This window comes from Helianthus annuus, chromosome 12, assembly GCF_002127325.2.
Source record: "Helianthus annuus cultivar XRQ/B chromosome 12, HanXRQr2.0-SUNRISE, whole genome shotgun sequence".
Classification (NCBI taxonomy): Eukaryota; Viridiplantae; Streptophyta; class Magnoliopsida; order Asterales; family Asteraceae; genus Helianthus; species Helianthus annuus.
In genome coordinates, this window is record NC_035444.2 from 71,115,793 (window position 1) to 71,130,175 (window position 14,383).

The 14,383-nt window shown below is 34.7% G+C and overlaps 2 protein-coding genes across 2 annotated transcripts; both read left to right on the top strand.

Moving 5' to 3' along the window:
• The first annotated feature begins 1,736 nt into the window (after positions 1 to 1,736).
• Positions 1,737 to 8,890, top strand: LOC110895421 (adoMet-dependent rRNA methyltransferase spb1). Its single transcript, XM_022142734.1, has 11 exons — positions 1,737 to 2,255; positions 3,038 to 3,085; positions 3,159 to 3,314; positions 4,293 to 4,339; positions 4,987 to 5,143; positions 5,261 to 5,322; positions 5,846 to 6,041; positions 6,169 to 6,258; positions 6,349 to 6,494; positions 6,561 to 6,687; positions 7,741 to 8,890. Exons 1-11 carry the CDS (start codon positions 1,779 to 1,781, stop codon positions 8,722 to 8,724), a joined length of 2,490 nt encoding a protein of 829 aa, XP_021998426.1. The 5' UTR covers positions 1,737 to 1,778; the 3' UTR covers positions 8,725 to 8,890.
• A 3,034-nt stretch (positions 8,891 to 11,924) lies between these two features.
• LOC110896898 lies at positions 11,925 to 14,383 on the top strand. Its single transcript, XM_022143938.1, has 2 exons — positions 11,925 to 12,022; positions 13,191 to 14,383. The coding sequence occupies exon 2, from the start codon at positions 13,197 to 13,199 to the stop codon at positions 14,325 to 14,327; it is 1,131 nt and encodes a 376-aa protein (XP_021999630.1). The 5' UTR covers positions 11,925 to 12,022; positions 13,191 to 13,196; the 3' UTR covers positions 14,328 to 14,383.

Below are 14,383 nucleotides of genomic sequence, written 5' to 3' on the forward strand. Positions count from 1 at the left end.
ATGAAATCATATAACATCATGTATAAGCAACCAACCAAAAATACTAACCGATTCTAGAGTGTGCACGAGGGATGATCCGATTACAAGGAACTTCGAGACTAGAGAGGGTCGGCTGCCTTGAGTTCCGATCGAGAGAGAGAGCGTTTGGTGTGTGTGTGTGTTCTTGATTGCTAAGTTTGTAAAACTAAAACCCTAGAGGTAATGTGTGTATATATATACGTGTGAAAGGGAAGTGGGCCGAAACCCCACTTGGGCGATCTCATGGTCTCGAGTCCACTAAATGGACCGAGTGGGTTTTCGTGTAATCCAATACTATTCGGTTTAAGCAACAAATCACGCAATCACATAACCATGTAACACATAACATCTCATGTATTCGTTCAAGTAATATAGTTCACGTGAGCATATAACGTTAATGAGGTAAGTCTAGAGTACGGGTTGTCACATTATCCCCAACTAATTGGAAATTTCGTCCCGAAATTTGGTATGCACTCACTGAGGAAGCTAGGTAAGTTCAATCGTTCACTGGTTTTCCTGGGGTGTCACAAACATGAAGTAGGTTTTTTTGTAAGAACTAAAGATAAAGGACACACTTTGCAACCTGATACAAACACAAAGGACGTTTTTTTGTAATTTACTCTAAAATTTTCAAGATATTATTTTTTAATAGATTTCGAATATACCATTGCTATGTGTTTATTTTTATATACGTAGATATAAAGTTTACTTAAAACCGAATTGTGAATAGTAATGTACAAGTGATCGATGCACAAACATACATGTCATTAAAGTTGTCTCGCCTTTTAGTAATTTCTTTTATAAAGTGATGTTTACCTTTTTCGTTATTTTAGTAATATAATATAATGTTTTATAAAATTTCGTTTATATGGTTGTGGCGTGCTTATTATGACATGCAATTCGATAAAAGTTTAATTAGAACAAGTCAAATATATTTCATTTTTTGCTCTTTATTGTGACGGACTGAACCAGTACCGTTCAAACAACTTCCATACGGGTACAACAATAGAGTATTTTTAGGTTAGTAACAACTAGTGCCATTAATCAAACCAGTACGAACAAAACATTGGTATTGATACTAATGTTCGTATTTATGGTTTTTATCAATGTAAAATATGTATCGAGATTCTCTTGGGCATATTTCTTTTGATTGCTATTCGTATTTATGGTTTTTATCAATGTAAAATATGTATCGAGATTCTCTTGGGCATATTTCTTTTGATTGCTGTACGAAGTACCGGGATCATACCGATAATGTAATAAACTGAACCGATATTGTCGAGCGCGCAACGGAGCACGAAGAATTCTTCTAGTATAATTTAATTCGCCCAATTCACTTCAAACCCCTTTAGAGTTAACCCAATATATTTTTAATCAAAAATCTAACATAAAAAACTAAACAAAGATCTAAACTAAAGTATTTTAAAAATTAAAATATAACCAAATCTTACGATCCGATCCGGATTTAAACGATCAGTCATTGCTGTTACTGCAAACCACAAATCGAACCGTCCATTACCCTTTGAAAATTTTGAAACCGACCAACCGAACCAAGGAAAAAACCTATCATTAAACGAAACTACAACTAGTTTGTACAATTTTACGATTTTAAACCGAACCGTAAATCACTATTGGGCCAAAATTAGAAGAATTGAAACTTCAAGGCACAAAACATCACTTCTCCAAACCCCTCTCTAAACCCTAAATAAAAACAGTCATCCTCACCCCAAAACCCTAACACTCCAACACAGCAGCCAACAATGGGTGGAAAAGCAAAGGGAAAGCACCGTTTGGATAAATTCTACCACTTAGCCAAAGAACACGGCTACCGTTCTCGAGCCGTATGGAAACTCATCCAACTCGACTCCAAATTCTCCTTCCTCCGCTCCTCTCACGCCGTCCTCGACCTCTGCGCGGCTCCGGGAGGATGGATGCAAGCCGCCGTGGAGCGAGTCCCCGTCGGCAGCCTCGTAATCGGCGTGGATCTGGATCCGATTCGCCCGATTCGCGGCGCTATTGCTATTCGGGAAGATATTACTACACCTAAGTGTAGAGCGACGGTGAAGAGGCTGATGAGTGAGCACGGTGTTAAGGCGTTTGATCTGGTGTTGCATGATGGTTCTCCGAATATTGGTGGTGCGTGGGATCAGGAGGCTACGAACCAGAATGCGTTGGTGATTGATTCGGTTAAGCTGGCTGCGGAGTTGTTGGCTCCCAAAGGAACTTTTGTTACTAAAGTATTGGTTTCTTATTCCTTTTTAGTTGTTTGTAATGTCATTGCATATTATGATTAGTGCTGTAAATGAACCTAACGTTTGATAAGTACAGGAACGGAAATGGACATGAACTAGGTTGGGTCGGGTCGGGTTGGTTTGGGAGTTAGATTGTTTTAGATGTTCATAATTGTATATGTGATTCACAGGTTGAGTGTTTGGCTCTTTGATTAAGATTTATGAACGAATGGAACGTTTGTGAATTGTTTGGTGGGAAGTTATATTATCGTTTGATTAATCAAATGAACGAACATGGACATGGACAAAGATGGTGATTGTTCAATTGTGTTTGTGAGCGTTCGGTATTGAGTTTTTGGCTATAAAGGTTTTTATATATATGTTTTTAAAAATTATAGTTTATTTAACAGATTATTAATGTGGAATTCTTTTAGGGTTAGTTATTACAAGTACTTTATTCTTGCTTTGGAGGATTATGTCTACTACATGAGTAGTTTTTGAAATAGTTATATGTTTGTTTGAATTTGTTTATGAAATTCATTGACAAACGCATGCGAACATGAATAAAATCATTTACTTAATGAACGAACAAGAACACAAGATTTCGTTTCGCAAATGGTTTGTTTGTTTGATAAAAGCTTAATGAGCGAATGTGAACAATGCTATGTTTGGTTCGGTTTGTTTACAGCCCTATCTACGATAATGTTCATTTATATTGTTTACAGACAGTTGAATGCTGTAAAATATTTAAAGTGTTGTAACTTGGTGATATTTGTAATATGTAACAGGTTTTTAGGTCAAGGGATTACAACGCTGTGCTTTATTGTCTTAAACAGGTACTGGATTAATGATTATATTTTGATTGTAATTGGATGTCTGTGGCTTTTAATTTTGGAATTTGTTTTGCAGTTGTTTGAGAAGGTTGATATGGATAAACCAGCTGCTAGTCGTTCGTCATCTGCTGAGACCTTTATCGTATGTCAGAAGTATAAGGCTCCTGCTAAGATCGATCCTCGGCTTTTCGATATCAGGCATCTGTTTCAGGGAGGCAAAGAACCAGGAAAGGTAATATCATCCACGTCGTAAATAATTTAGTGGCGTTTACGAATCTGTTTCGGAAATCGCAAACCAGAGAGGCTGCCGTGTTAGTAGTTTGGAGATTTGAACCAAATTTTATTATTTTTCCATTAGAACTGTTGGTTTGTATTGAAGTTTTGAAATGAAAAAAATGGTTTAATCAATATACCTTGAATATATAAATATTAACGTCAAAGATGAAAAAAATAAGTAAACGAAAAGGTTAAAATGTCTGGTTCCAAGTTTCAAACTGTCGAGGTAGGGGTGTGAATCTCTGTCACGACACGCATTTAACACAAAATTTTTGGGTTTTCGTTTAGTCTAAACGGGTTCGGGCAGTTTCAGGTTGGATCCATGAACCCGTTTAGCTAAACGTGTCAGGTTCGGCTCAACCTGGTCAGGTTGGCGGGTTGGCTTGTTTAACCCATTTCTATTTTATTATATTGTATTGTTTACAATATGTTTTATGTCATAAATTAAATTGGGTGTGTATTTCATGCCATAATTGTAACTTATAAAGAGTAACCGACATAAGATTTTATAATTTAAATGTAATTGTACTATATACATTTGTGTTTTTAGTAAATTTTAGTTTTAATATATTAATTTGCAGAAAAAAATAAAAAAAAATTGGGTTGAACGAGTTGTGTTCGGGTCAGCCCGCCAAGTTTCGGGTCGTTTCCGGGTTCGGGGTGTGTTTGGGTTCATTAAAATTTTCGGGTTCGGTTCGGGTGAGCCTGCCAACCCGCGAGCACGGCCAGTTTAGCACCTTTAGTTGTTTGGACTTAACTGACAAAACCAAGCTGTGAAGCGAATTGTATGTATCTGAAACCAGCACAACTTCTTTGGTTCAGACGGTTCTGTCTTCATTTCATCTAATAAATGTCTTTTCCATTGTCATTGCTTTATCTTTATGGCGATAGAAAAACTGAAGAAATCTTGATTTGTGTGAATTTATTATTGCAGGTAATTGATATAAATAGACCAATAACACAGAAGAGACACCGTGATGGGTAGGCCTTCGTTGTACAAAGTGTTTTATATATCTTTTTCTCTGTGTGTTTCCATTATTGCGCTCCGAAGATTGGGACCTTTTGCATTTCTCCTTTGTTTTATATCAGTGAAGAAGTTTGTTAGTTGTGGGAACTTGGTTTTAAAATGCGCGCATCAGGAGCGCATAATTCGCGATGCGCTGCGATTACCTGATGCGAGGACAATGCGCTCTAAATTGCGTAATGCGCTCTAAATCGCATAATGCGCTCTGTCTGATACACACATCTTTCTGAAATCGACCACTATAGAGTAACATTGTACAATGAGCTTCTACAATGTGCTTAATAAGCTTGTACAATGAGCCGATAAAGTTGTTAAGTGAGTTCATACATAGTTTACTTGTACCTTTTCATCAGACTGTATACCTAAGAGTTCAAAGCTTATTTTGGTTATATTGAACTTCTTTGATGATACCAGAGTTATTTTTTTGTATATATATGTTTTAATTTATAAGATTTTAGTTTTAAAGTTAACAAGTTAAAATATAATCTATAAACATTTTTCTAAAATATAATCGACTTTTGGGATCAAAACGCATCACTCATTTCAAAGTCAAGTGTGGGAATGAAAGTTTTTTTTTTTGTTGCTAACGACTTAAATGTATCAGGTATGAAGATGGTGTTACGCTATTGAGGAAAACATGTTCAGCTTCAGAATTTATTTGGTCAAATGCTCCTCTTGATGTTCTTGGTACTGTTACATCTATAACCTTCAAGGATGAGACATCTCTGCCTATCAAGAATCATTCGTTGACTACAGATGAGGTAGTCTGAGAATCTTCTATTTTCGTTTTTTGAGGTTGATATGAATTGTATGTAGGATATGTTTTTGTTTCTTTTCTAGAAAGCACATGTAACAATTTGAACTACCTGTTTTACTAGGTTAAAGAACTGTGTGACGACTTGCGTGTTTTAGGGAAGCAAGACTTCAAGCAACTGTTGAAGTATGAAGCATCTTACCTTGTCTTTCTTTTTTTGGCTACACAAATATTTTATGTTCTGTAATGAACCTCACTTTATATATATATATGTGTGTGTAATATGTATATGTACACATATATAGGAGGGTTCTAGGCAGAACACACATTTTTCAATCTTAAAATTTTTAAAAAATCAAGAAAATTGTTGAAATGCAATAATGTCTATTCATCTCTCATCAAATTAAAAAAAAAGCAAATTTCGTTTGTTTAGAGAACCTACACATGTAGGTAAACATTTAAAACTAAGAAAACATATGAACAAATTCGTTTTATGTTTTTTTACGCACATAGCATATGCATTTGTAATTTTGTATGTAAAAGGTTGAAATTTTAAAAAAAATGAGATAAAATAATTCAACAATTTAATGTTCTGGAATGAACCCCACTGTATATATGTATGTATGTGTGTGTGTGTGTGTATATATATATATTGTATGTATATAAAATATAGGGGGTGGAGTTTCATGATTTTCATTTGACTATTTAGGTGGCGCATCCTCGTTAGAAAGGCGTTTTCTCCAGAAAAGGAAACTCCAAAACCGGCAGATGTTGAACCGGAGAGCAAGGTTAATGAAGACGAAGATGAAGATGATGATGGGCTGAAAGAAATGGAAGAGCTGACAAATGCTATGCTGCGTAAGAAAAAGCAGGAAAAAAAGAACGATGCTAAACGACGAGCTAAGGTATAATCTAATTTCAAATTCATATATGCACGTGTATAATTGATTAATTTAGTTCAAATGAAACACATGTTTATACATCTTAAATCACTTCTCATTTTTGGGTTCTCAATTATCGGAATATATGTAGGATAAAGCAAGGAAAAAAACTGGGATGCAGAGTGATGTAATGGAAGATGGGTATACTGATATCGAGTTGTTCGCTCTATCGTCTATTAAGGTGAGACCGATATTCTTTCAATTTAGCAGGCAGTTAAATGATTTTTATTGTTTTTTTTTAAATGTTAAAACACGTATTATTGTCGTTCAGGGGAAGAAAGATCTGGTAGCTGTTGATAACACCGAAGATGATGATGGTGCGGAAAACGAAGCAATGAACAGTGATAACGAGGGAGACCAAGTAGACTCTGAAGACAAGTCAGTTAGTGACATGGACTCTGATGAAGAGCGTCGAAGGTATTAACCGTTAATGGTTTTTAAGTTCGGGTAGTCAATAGTTAAATGATACATTTTGTGTTTTAGATATGATGAGAAAATGGAGCAGTTAATGGAAGAAGCTTACGAACAGTATGTATCCAAGAAAGAAGGAAGTACAAAGCTGAGAAAACGAATGAAGCAAAAGCACTCTGAGGATGGCGAACTTCTTGAGGTTTGCGTTATATTCTCAATATTATTATTATTATTATTATTATTCTATATTTATATCTTGTCTGTTGTGGTGGCAAATTGGGTGTGTTGTGTAACATGCAACTGTTTTGAGACTCGCAACGGGCCATGTCAGTTTGGGTTGACCCAACAACCCATTCAATTTTTAGAAATAACAATTTGTGATGTTTATGCATTTTTAGGACATTTGGGTGATTATCTACCTGTTTCAGTGTTAATGGCATGTTTAACCCTTCAACTTGAATAAGTTTTTTTTTTTGTTTTCAGTATTTACTTATATACTTTATTACAATTACTATTTAGTCCCACAACTTTTAATGTTTTGTCCAACTTATTTTTTGTTGTTTCTTTTTAGTTTTTATCGACGTAATATTTTACTAAGTACCTTTATTTTGTTTACATTCGGAACCCGTCACAGGTATTTGTTTTTATGGTTCTAACAAGTGTCGATGCCGTAACGAACTGAGCCAATAACTTTTCCGTAACTTTTGAATACTCCACCATGACATGGTTTTGTATCGTTACGTAGAATGTCCCTTATTGAACTGAGCCAATAACTTTTTTACTCTCAAGTTGGTTTACATTTCGACGTAAATTTTTCTCGGTAACGAGTCTGGTCAAATTAATACATTTTCGTGCTTGTTTTTCTGTGCGTTTTCAGTTGGTCTACGTTTGACAGAAATTTTGTTTGGAAACGAGTCAGGTCAATTATTTAACAATTATAATTCCAAGTTACTATAAGCTTTAACACCACCACAACGCGCGATAAGTCAAAATACTGGTTTTAACTAACATCGGTTACTTTAAGTTTTAACGCAGCCACCATGCGCGACAAGTCAAAATACTAGTTATAACTAACATCGGTCGATTTACCAACAAATGGGGTTATTGCCATCTGTACTTGTTTGCGTTTGGCTCTTCCGATTCAGATTTCTGTATCACAATTTTGTAGTTCACAACATTTGTCTATTGGGAACTGTTGCTTTGTGTTTTCTTGTTGATTAAAGGTTGAGTTGTACTTGTTTGGTCGTTTTAGGGTGGTGACGATGATGCTGATGATGCTCTTCATATGGATGAAGACTCCGACAATGATCAAGAATCCAATCCACTAATGGTGCCACTTAATGATCACGAGCACACTAAGGAAGAAATCGATGCAATATGGTATAGCAAAGAAGAGTTCAATTACGACAATGATAGACAAGGAAATTCAAAATCGGATGATGAGGACGAAATGCAAGTGGATAAAAAAGCCGATGATCAACTCATGATCCCGAAGAAGCCGACAGCAAAAAACAAGCCACAAAAACCTCAATCGTCCCAGCCTGCCGCCACCGAAGATTTTGAAGTTGTTCCCGCCCCGGAAACAGATTCGAGCGATGACTCATCATCGTCCGATGATGATGTGGAAACAAAAGCCGAAATCTTGGCATGTGCGAAGAAAATGTTAAGAAAAAAGCAGAGAGAACAAATGCTTGACGACGCGTACAACAAGTACATGTTCCACGATGACGAAGGATTACCAAAATGGTTTATAGATGAAGAAAGGAAACACATGCAGCCCATGAAGCCCATAACGAAAGAAGAGGTTAACGCAATGAAAGCCCAATTCAAGGAGATAAATGCTCGGCCCGCTAAGAAGGTTGCCCAAGCAAAGGCCCGAAAGAAGCGGGTTGCAATAAGGAAAATGGAGAAGGTTAGAAAGAAGGCAAACACTATCGCTGATCAAGAGGATATAAACGATCGGTCGAAGATGAAGATGATTAATACGCTTTACAAGAAGGCGATCCCGCAGAGACCGAAGAAAGAGTTGGTGGTTGCAAAGAAAGGAGTGCAAGTGAGGACTGGTAAAGGGAAAGTACTTGTTGACAGAAGGATGAAAAAGGATGCAAGGAAACATGGGATGAAGAAGGATAAGGAGAAGGGAAAAAGCAAAGGTGGAAAGGGTCAGAAAGGCAAAGGATCCAAGGGTAAAATGGGAAAAGGTGAAGGCCCAAAGGGTAAAATGGGAAGAAAGTGAAGCTTCTGAAATATTGGGATGATTTTTGAGTTGTAAAAGAAATTTTGTTTCTGCAGTATTAAACATATGTTTTTTTATCTTCGTAAAAACACTTACAAAATCAAAAATATGGTCTTATCTGTTTTTACCGTCTTTTATGCTGGGATCATATGGCTTTTGCTTGAAATGTGCATGATTTAGTTTGACTGAATTTGATGAAGTTTTATGTTGAACCACTATGGTTTTAGGCAATGTTTTAAAAACCGGTTGAACCATCCGGTAAAATCGGTTAAACCGCCTGGTACACCCGGTTGAATCGTCCGATACACTCGGTTAAACCGTTTTTAAGCCGAATCCAGTACGGTATAAAAACCGGATTTTAGAACATTCGTTTTAGGAAACGAAAAACTAAACTGGCAACCTTGTAGCGGATTGGTTGAGCAGGTGGGTTTTACTGGTTTGACGGTTTAATAGTTTAGTTTTTTTTTTGTTTGAACTGATATTTAATCATTAGTTCTTAATATCAAAAAATGATAATTTGGTTTCATGATTTAAATTTAATTTTTTTGAACGGCTAATTTCTTTTTTAAACGGCTAAATTCTTTTAATTTCTGTTGTCTTCTGTGTGACTTAAACGAGGTGTTTAAAGACTTTGTCTTTCTCATTAGAACATCATGGTAAACATAAAAATTGGGATGATGGGAATAACCTGGGTAACCGTTCAATTGCTAAAGTTGAACCATGACCTGAATCATGTGAAATCAATTTCTTGTGGCAATAACATAAATGCAACATTCAATTTCTTTTCTTTTTCCATATATACCAACGGTAACAAGTTAAAAAGGGCACGTTCAATAAAACTAAGTAATGTTATTTTATAATAATAGTAATAGTGTTTTTTATTTTTATTTTTTTTGTGTGATGTTTAGTTTTTTAGTTTCAAAATTTTAAAATTCTACTTAGTTGTCTTGCTATATTTAAGTATATCTTAATAATGCGAAAATAAAAGAAATGTATTAATCATCAAAAATAGTTTGAGCATTAAATATATGTAAAAGGTGGTGATTGTGTGGAATGTAAGCATTTTTAAGTATATTTGTAGGATTGTAGAGAAATAAAAAATAGTTTGAGCATTAAATATATGTAAAAGGTGGTGATTATGTGGAATGTAAGCATTTTTAAGTATATTTGTAGGATTGGAGAGAAAATGTGTGTTTTTTATGTGTTTGTGGAAATATGATGTGACAGACTAGATACCTTTATGAGTGCATTTAGCTCCTTGCACTAGTGATGATATAAGAGGCATGTGTCTCTAACTAGGGATGACAATGAGTCGGGTTGGGACGGCGGACGGGTTTATGTAATCCCAACCCCAAAGCCGATTAGATAAGCTTATTCCAAACCCACTCCGAAAATACCTATATTTTTAAATAATGGATGTATCATATATTTGCATATTTAATAATATTAGAGATTATATGAGGTACACAATCGGGTGATCGGGTACACTTTATCGGGTAATTGGGGTCGGGTAAACGGGTGTATGACCAAATCCCAAACCCGTCCCAAACCCCCGAAAAAAAATTAAAAATTATTCCCAAACCCGATTAACCGACCCCAAACCCGTCCCAAATGTGTTGGGTTTCGGGTTTACCCATCAGGTTTAGGTTCGATTGCGTGGAAACCTGATGTGACAGACTAGACACGTTTATGAGTGCATTTAGCTCCTTGCACTGGTGATGACATAAGAGGCATGTGTCTCTACCAAGTGAGCTAGCCTCACATTGGCTAGTTGCTTCAATATAGACAACTATGTCGGTTTGAACGTGCGTGTTAGGATCGATTCCGTAACACCGTTGACTGCGTAGATCTCGTATCTTGTGCGGAATCCAAGTATGAGAGTGGATCAGACAAGAACAAGCTAATTAATGTTGTTTTCTAATTGATAATCTGAAAGTTTACAACCATGAAAACAAACGACAAGAGTTTTCCCTCTCTGTCAACAAAGATGCAAATGAACAAGACATAAGACTAGTATTTATAGACAAGGTCCATCCTTAACTATTGACACACATATAACTGCGGATCTAGAACACATGTGTGGATGAACTTTATTTGGCGCGGATGCACCCTGCAGATCAACATTGATGCGGATCAGCATGCGCTGATCCGTGCGCATGTACATTAAACCCTAAAGTGGCGCATTGTTGGTTCGTGCAAACCCACATTCAATCAAAACCACAAAACGATATGAAAAATTCATAAATACTAAAAATCTTCAGTCAAAAACATCAAATATTAAAAATATGGTGAAAAGTCCAAAATCCTACAAAGATTTATTACATGACGGTTCGGTTTGGTTATGGTGGGTATGGAAAAAATGATAACCATAACCGATCCACTACTTTCGGTTTTCAAAAAAACCATTAACCGACCCACCGGTTTTTTATTTGGTTTTTTTTTTTTTTTCGGTTTGGTTTTGTCAGTTAATTCGGTTATGGTTCGGTTAATTCGGTTTTTTGCATACCCCTAATAAACAGTAACATTACACTAACCTAATTAGCGTTTTCCTTTGATCAAAACTAACGGGACTGACGTCTACACTAACGTAGTTAGTATTATTTTGTTTTCGTTTTATAAAACTAAATAAATAATCTAGTTAGCCACCTTCATATAGTTATTACTAACCGACTTAACTAGGTTTACTAACCTAGTTGGGTTACTTGCTTTATTTTATAGTTTCCAATAAAATCCCTTAACTTGTAACCTTATTTAACTACCCAATCTAACTTCGTCGAAACTTCCCTTATATAAATCTATCCGAACTAACCGAGTTGTTTTGTAAAGTTAGCGTTATAGTCCAGTTTTAATCCAACGCGAAACGTGACATTTAAATAAATAATAAAATATTAAAAATAAAATTTAGTAAAAATTCCTATTTTTTATCAAATTGAAAAGGGTCCGGTTTTGCAACCCGAGTCGGGTTTTAGAGGTCCGATTGACGGATATTACATAGATTTCAAGGAACACCAAAATGGTTGTTTATATATTTTTAACCTTTTAATAACCTAATTGTTATGAATTATTATCCATTTATGGTGTGACTATCCACTAGAATTCATCATTATTATTATGACTTTACATGTACTTAACTCCTTTCTCTTAAGCCTATAAATAAAGGCTTATATGATCCATTCTATACATCAATAATTCATTCCCCCAATCTCTCTTTCTTATCTCTATAATGTTAATAGGCTAGTTGTTACAAAACACGTTATCAGCACGACTTGCTTTTGGAGTTGGATCATATTATCACAAGGTAAATTAACTTTCATTGTTCTTCATTCTCTTAAACGTATATTGCAATTCACACAATGCTATGTTCATGGATTTGTTTTGTTCTCTCTTAAATCTCACAAAATAATTCACAGGTTTACTTATTATACAAGTTTGGATACTTATATTTATTGTTTACTAATATATTTATACAAATTCACAATAAAAAGGAATGTTGATTCATGTTTCTTATAAACAGAAAGGATGGTGATTATCTCATTATATTTCATTATAGATATTGAGTGGAAAATATATTCTATATCTTTATAATTGATGATAAAACTCATTTTGTCATTTAAACTAGTTAATAATACTTTCGGTACGGACAAATTAAATCAAGAAACAAAACACATAAAATGTTTTGTTCAAAGGTCCATTATGATATATATTATTGATTATACCTTTTTGTTTAATTAAAAAAAAAGGTGAGAACAGTTTTCTGTTTCCTTTTAATGCCAAACCATAGAACTTTATTCCAAAGTTTTGTTTTTAATGAATTCTAAGAGTTTTATTAAATGGCAATATATTTGATAAAATTGGACTATAACCCCTTTGGCTTGCTTGTCTCTTTTAAAATTCCTTTTATGCCAATTATTATGAGAAAAATTAAGATATGATAAATGACAGTTTATTATAATCTGATGAGTTTTGTTAGGCTTATAGAACTAATTATATTAAGTATTATAATTTACATATTTATTTGTTTGGATTTGTTATAAGTTGGTAAAACATACAAAAAATAAATAAATAAATAAAATTCACTTGTAGTATAATTTAGTATGTCATTACTGGTTACATGTTCATTAATTACCAGATTATATTTACTTGCTTATTAATCGATAAACTATATGCAATTGTTTATTATGTTATCACAATGCAATATTAGTATATCACTGTTTAGTGGCAAATTTTGACGAAGTAAAAAGTATATGTATTTCAAATTATTGGCCTCTTCCATCTATTAACTAACCTAATATTTATATATGCATGGACATATCATATACTAATATATGTAAGCAAACTTTATATTGGTAATGCCTAAATACATTATCATTTTGTTAGTCATGTTTTATTTTATAGTCAATAATGGTTACTAAATTTTATTTGACTTGGATAACATGCATTAATCTATGTGTATTTCTTTAATATAGTTAATCATGTCGAACCTTGCAAAGCTTGAGTTTATGGCTTTAGACATCACTGGAAAAAATTATTTGTCATGGGATTTGGATGCTGAAATCCATCTAAATGCTAATAACCTTGGGAATACAATTAAAGAAGGAAATAAAACGAGTACCCAAGATAAAGAAAAGGCAATGATTTTCTTACGCCACCATATTCACGAGTCATTGAAAAATGAATATCTCACTATCAAAGATCCACTCGTCCTATGGACAAATTTAAAAGAAAGGTATGACCATCAGAAAACAGTAATATTACCAAGAGCTCGTTATGAATGGATTAATTTAAGGTTGCAAGACTTTAAATCTATAAGTGAGTATAACTCAGCAATGTTTAGAATCACGTCACAATTGATTTTATGTGGTGAAAATATTACTGATAAGGAGATGTTGGAAAAGACATTCTCCACCTTTCACGCCTCAAACATTGTCTTGCAACAACAATATCGTGAAAGGGGCTTCACCAAACACAGTGACTTAATATCATGTTTGCTTGTGGCTGAGCAAAATAATGAGCTACTAATGAAAAACCATGAAACTCGTCCGGTTGGTACAACCCCATTCCCAGAAGTGAATGTGGCAACATATAATGACCAAAGTGGAAGTCACGGACGTGGTCGTGGCTATCAACGTGGGCGTGGTCATGGTCGTAGTCGTGGTCGTGGTCGTGGTCATGGACGTGGTCGTGGACGTGCATATGGTCGGGGTAATTATCATGGTGTTCAATTCAAAAACAGAAGAACCCACCAGAAGTTGCATGATAATGAAAAGAAATCCAATGATGAAAGAGGTAAAAAGAAAAGTGGAACCTCATCTAATGCATGCTATCGATGTGGTGGTAACAACCACTGGGCTGGTACATGTCGTACAGCCAGACACTTAGTAGAGCTTTACCAACAATCTATAAAAGACAAACAAAAAGGAATAGAGACAAATTTTACATATGAAGATGGAAATGTTGATGTCCCAAGTGGTGAAAGGACCATACCAATGCAACTAATCTGGATTATGATGATTTCCTTATCGAGCAAGCTAATTTGGATTCTGGTGATATCATGGCTGATACAAACCAGTTGGATGCTTGCAATTTTCCCTATGCATGAATGATTATATTTAAAATTATGCTATTTCCTTGATGTTTTATTAAGACATTTTGTTTGGGA

Bases quoted from the DNA above. Each gene is read 5' to 3' on its own strand.
- LOC110895421 (XM_022142734.1), top strand. From the start codon at position 1,779: ATGGGTGGAAAAGCAAAGGGAAAGCACCGTTTGGATAAATTCTACCAC. The intron at 3,086-3,158 runs GTACTGGATTAA...TTTGTTTTGCAG, and splicing joins TGCTTTATTGTCTTAAACAG to TTGTTTGAGAAGGTTGATAT. The intron at 6,495-6,560 runs GTATTAACCGTT...TTTGTGTTTTAG, and splicing joins TCTGATGAAGAGCGTCGAAG to ATATGATGAGAAAATGGAGC.
- LOC110896898 (XM_022143938.1), top strand. From the start codon at position 13,197: ATGTCGAACCTTGCAAAGCTTGAGTTTATGGCTTTAGACATCACTGGA.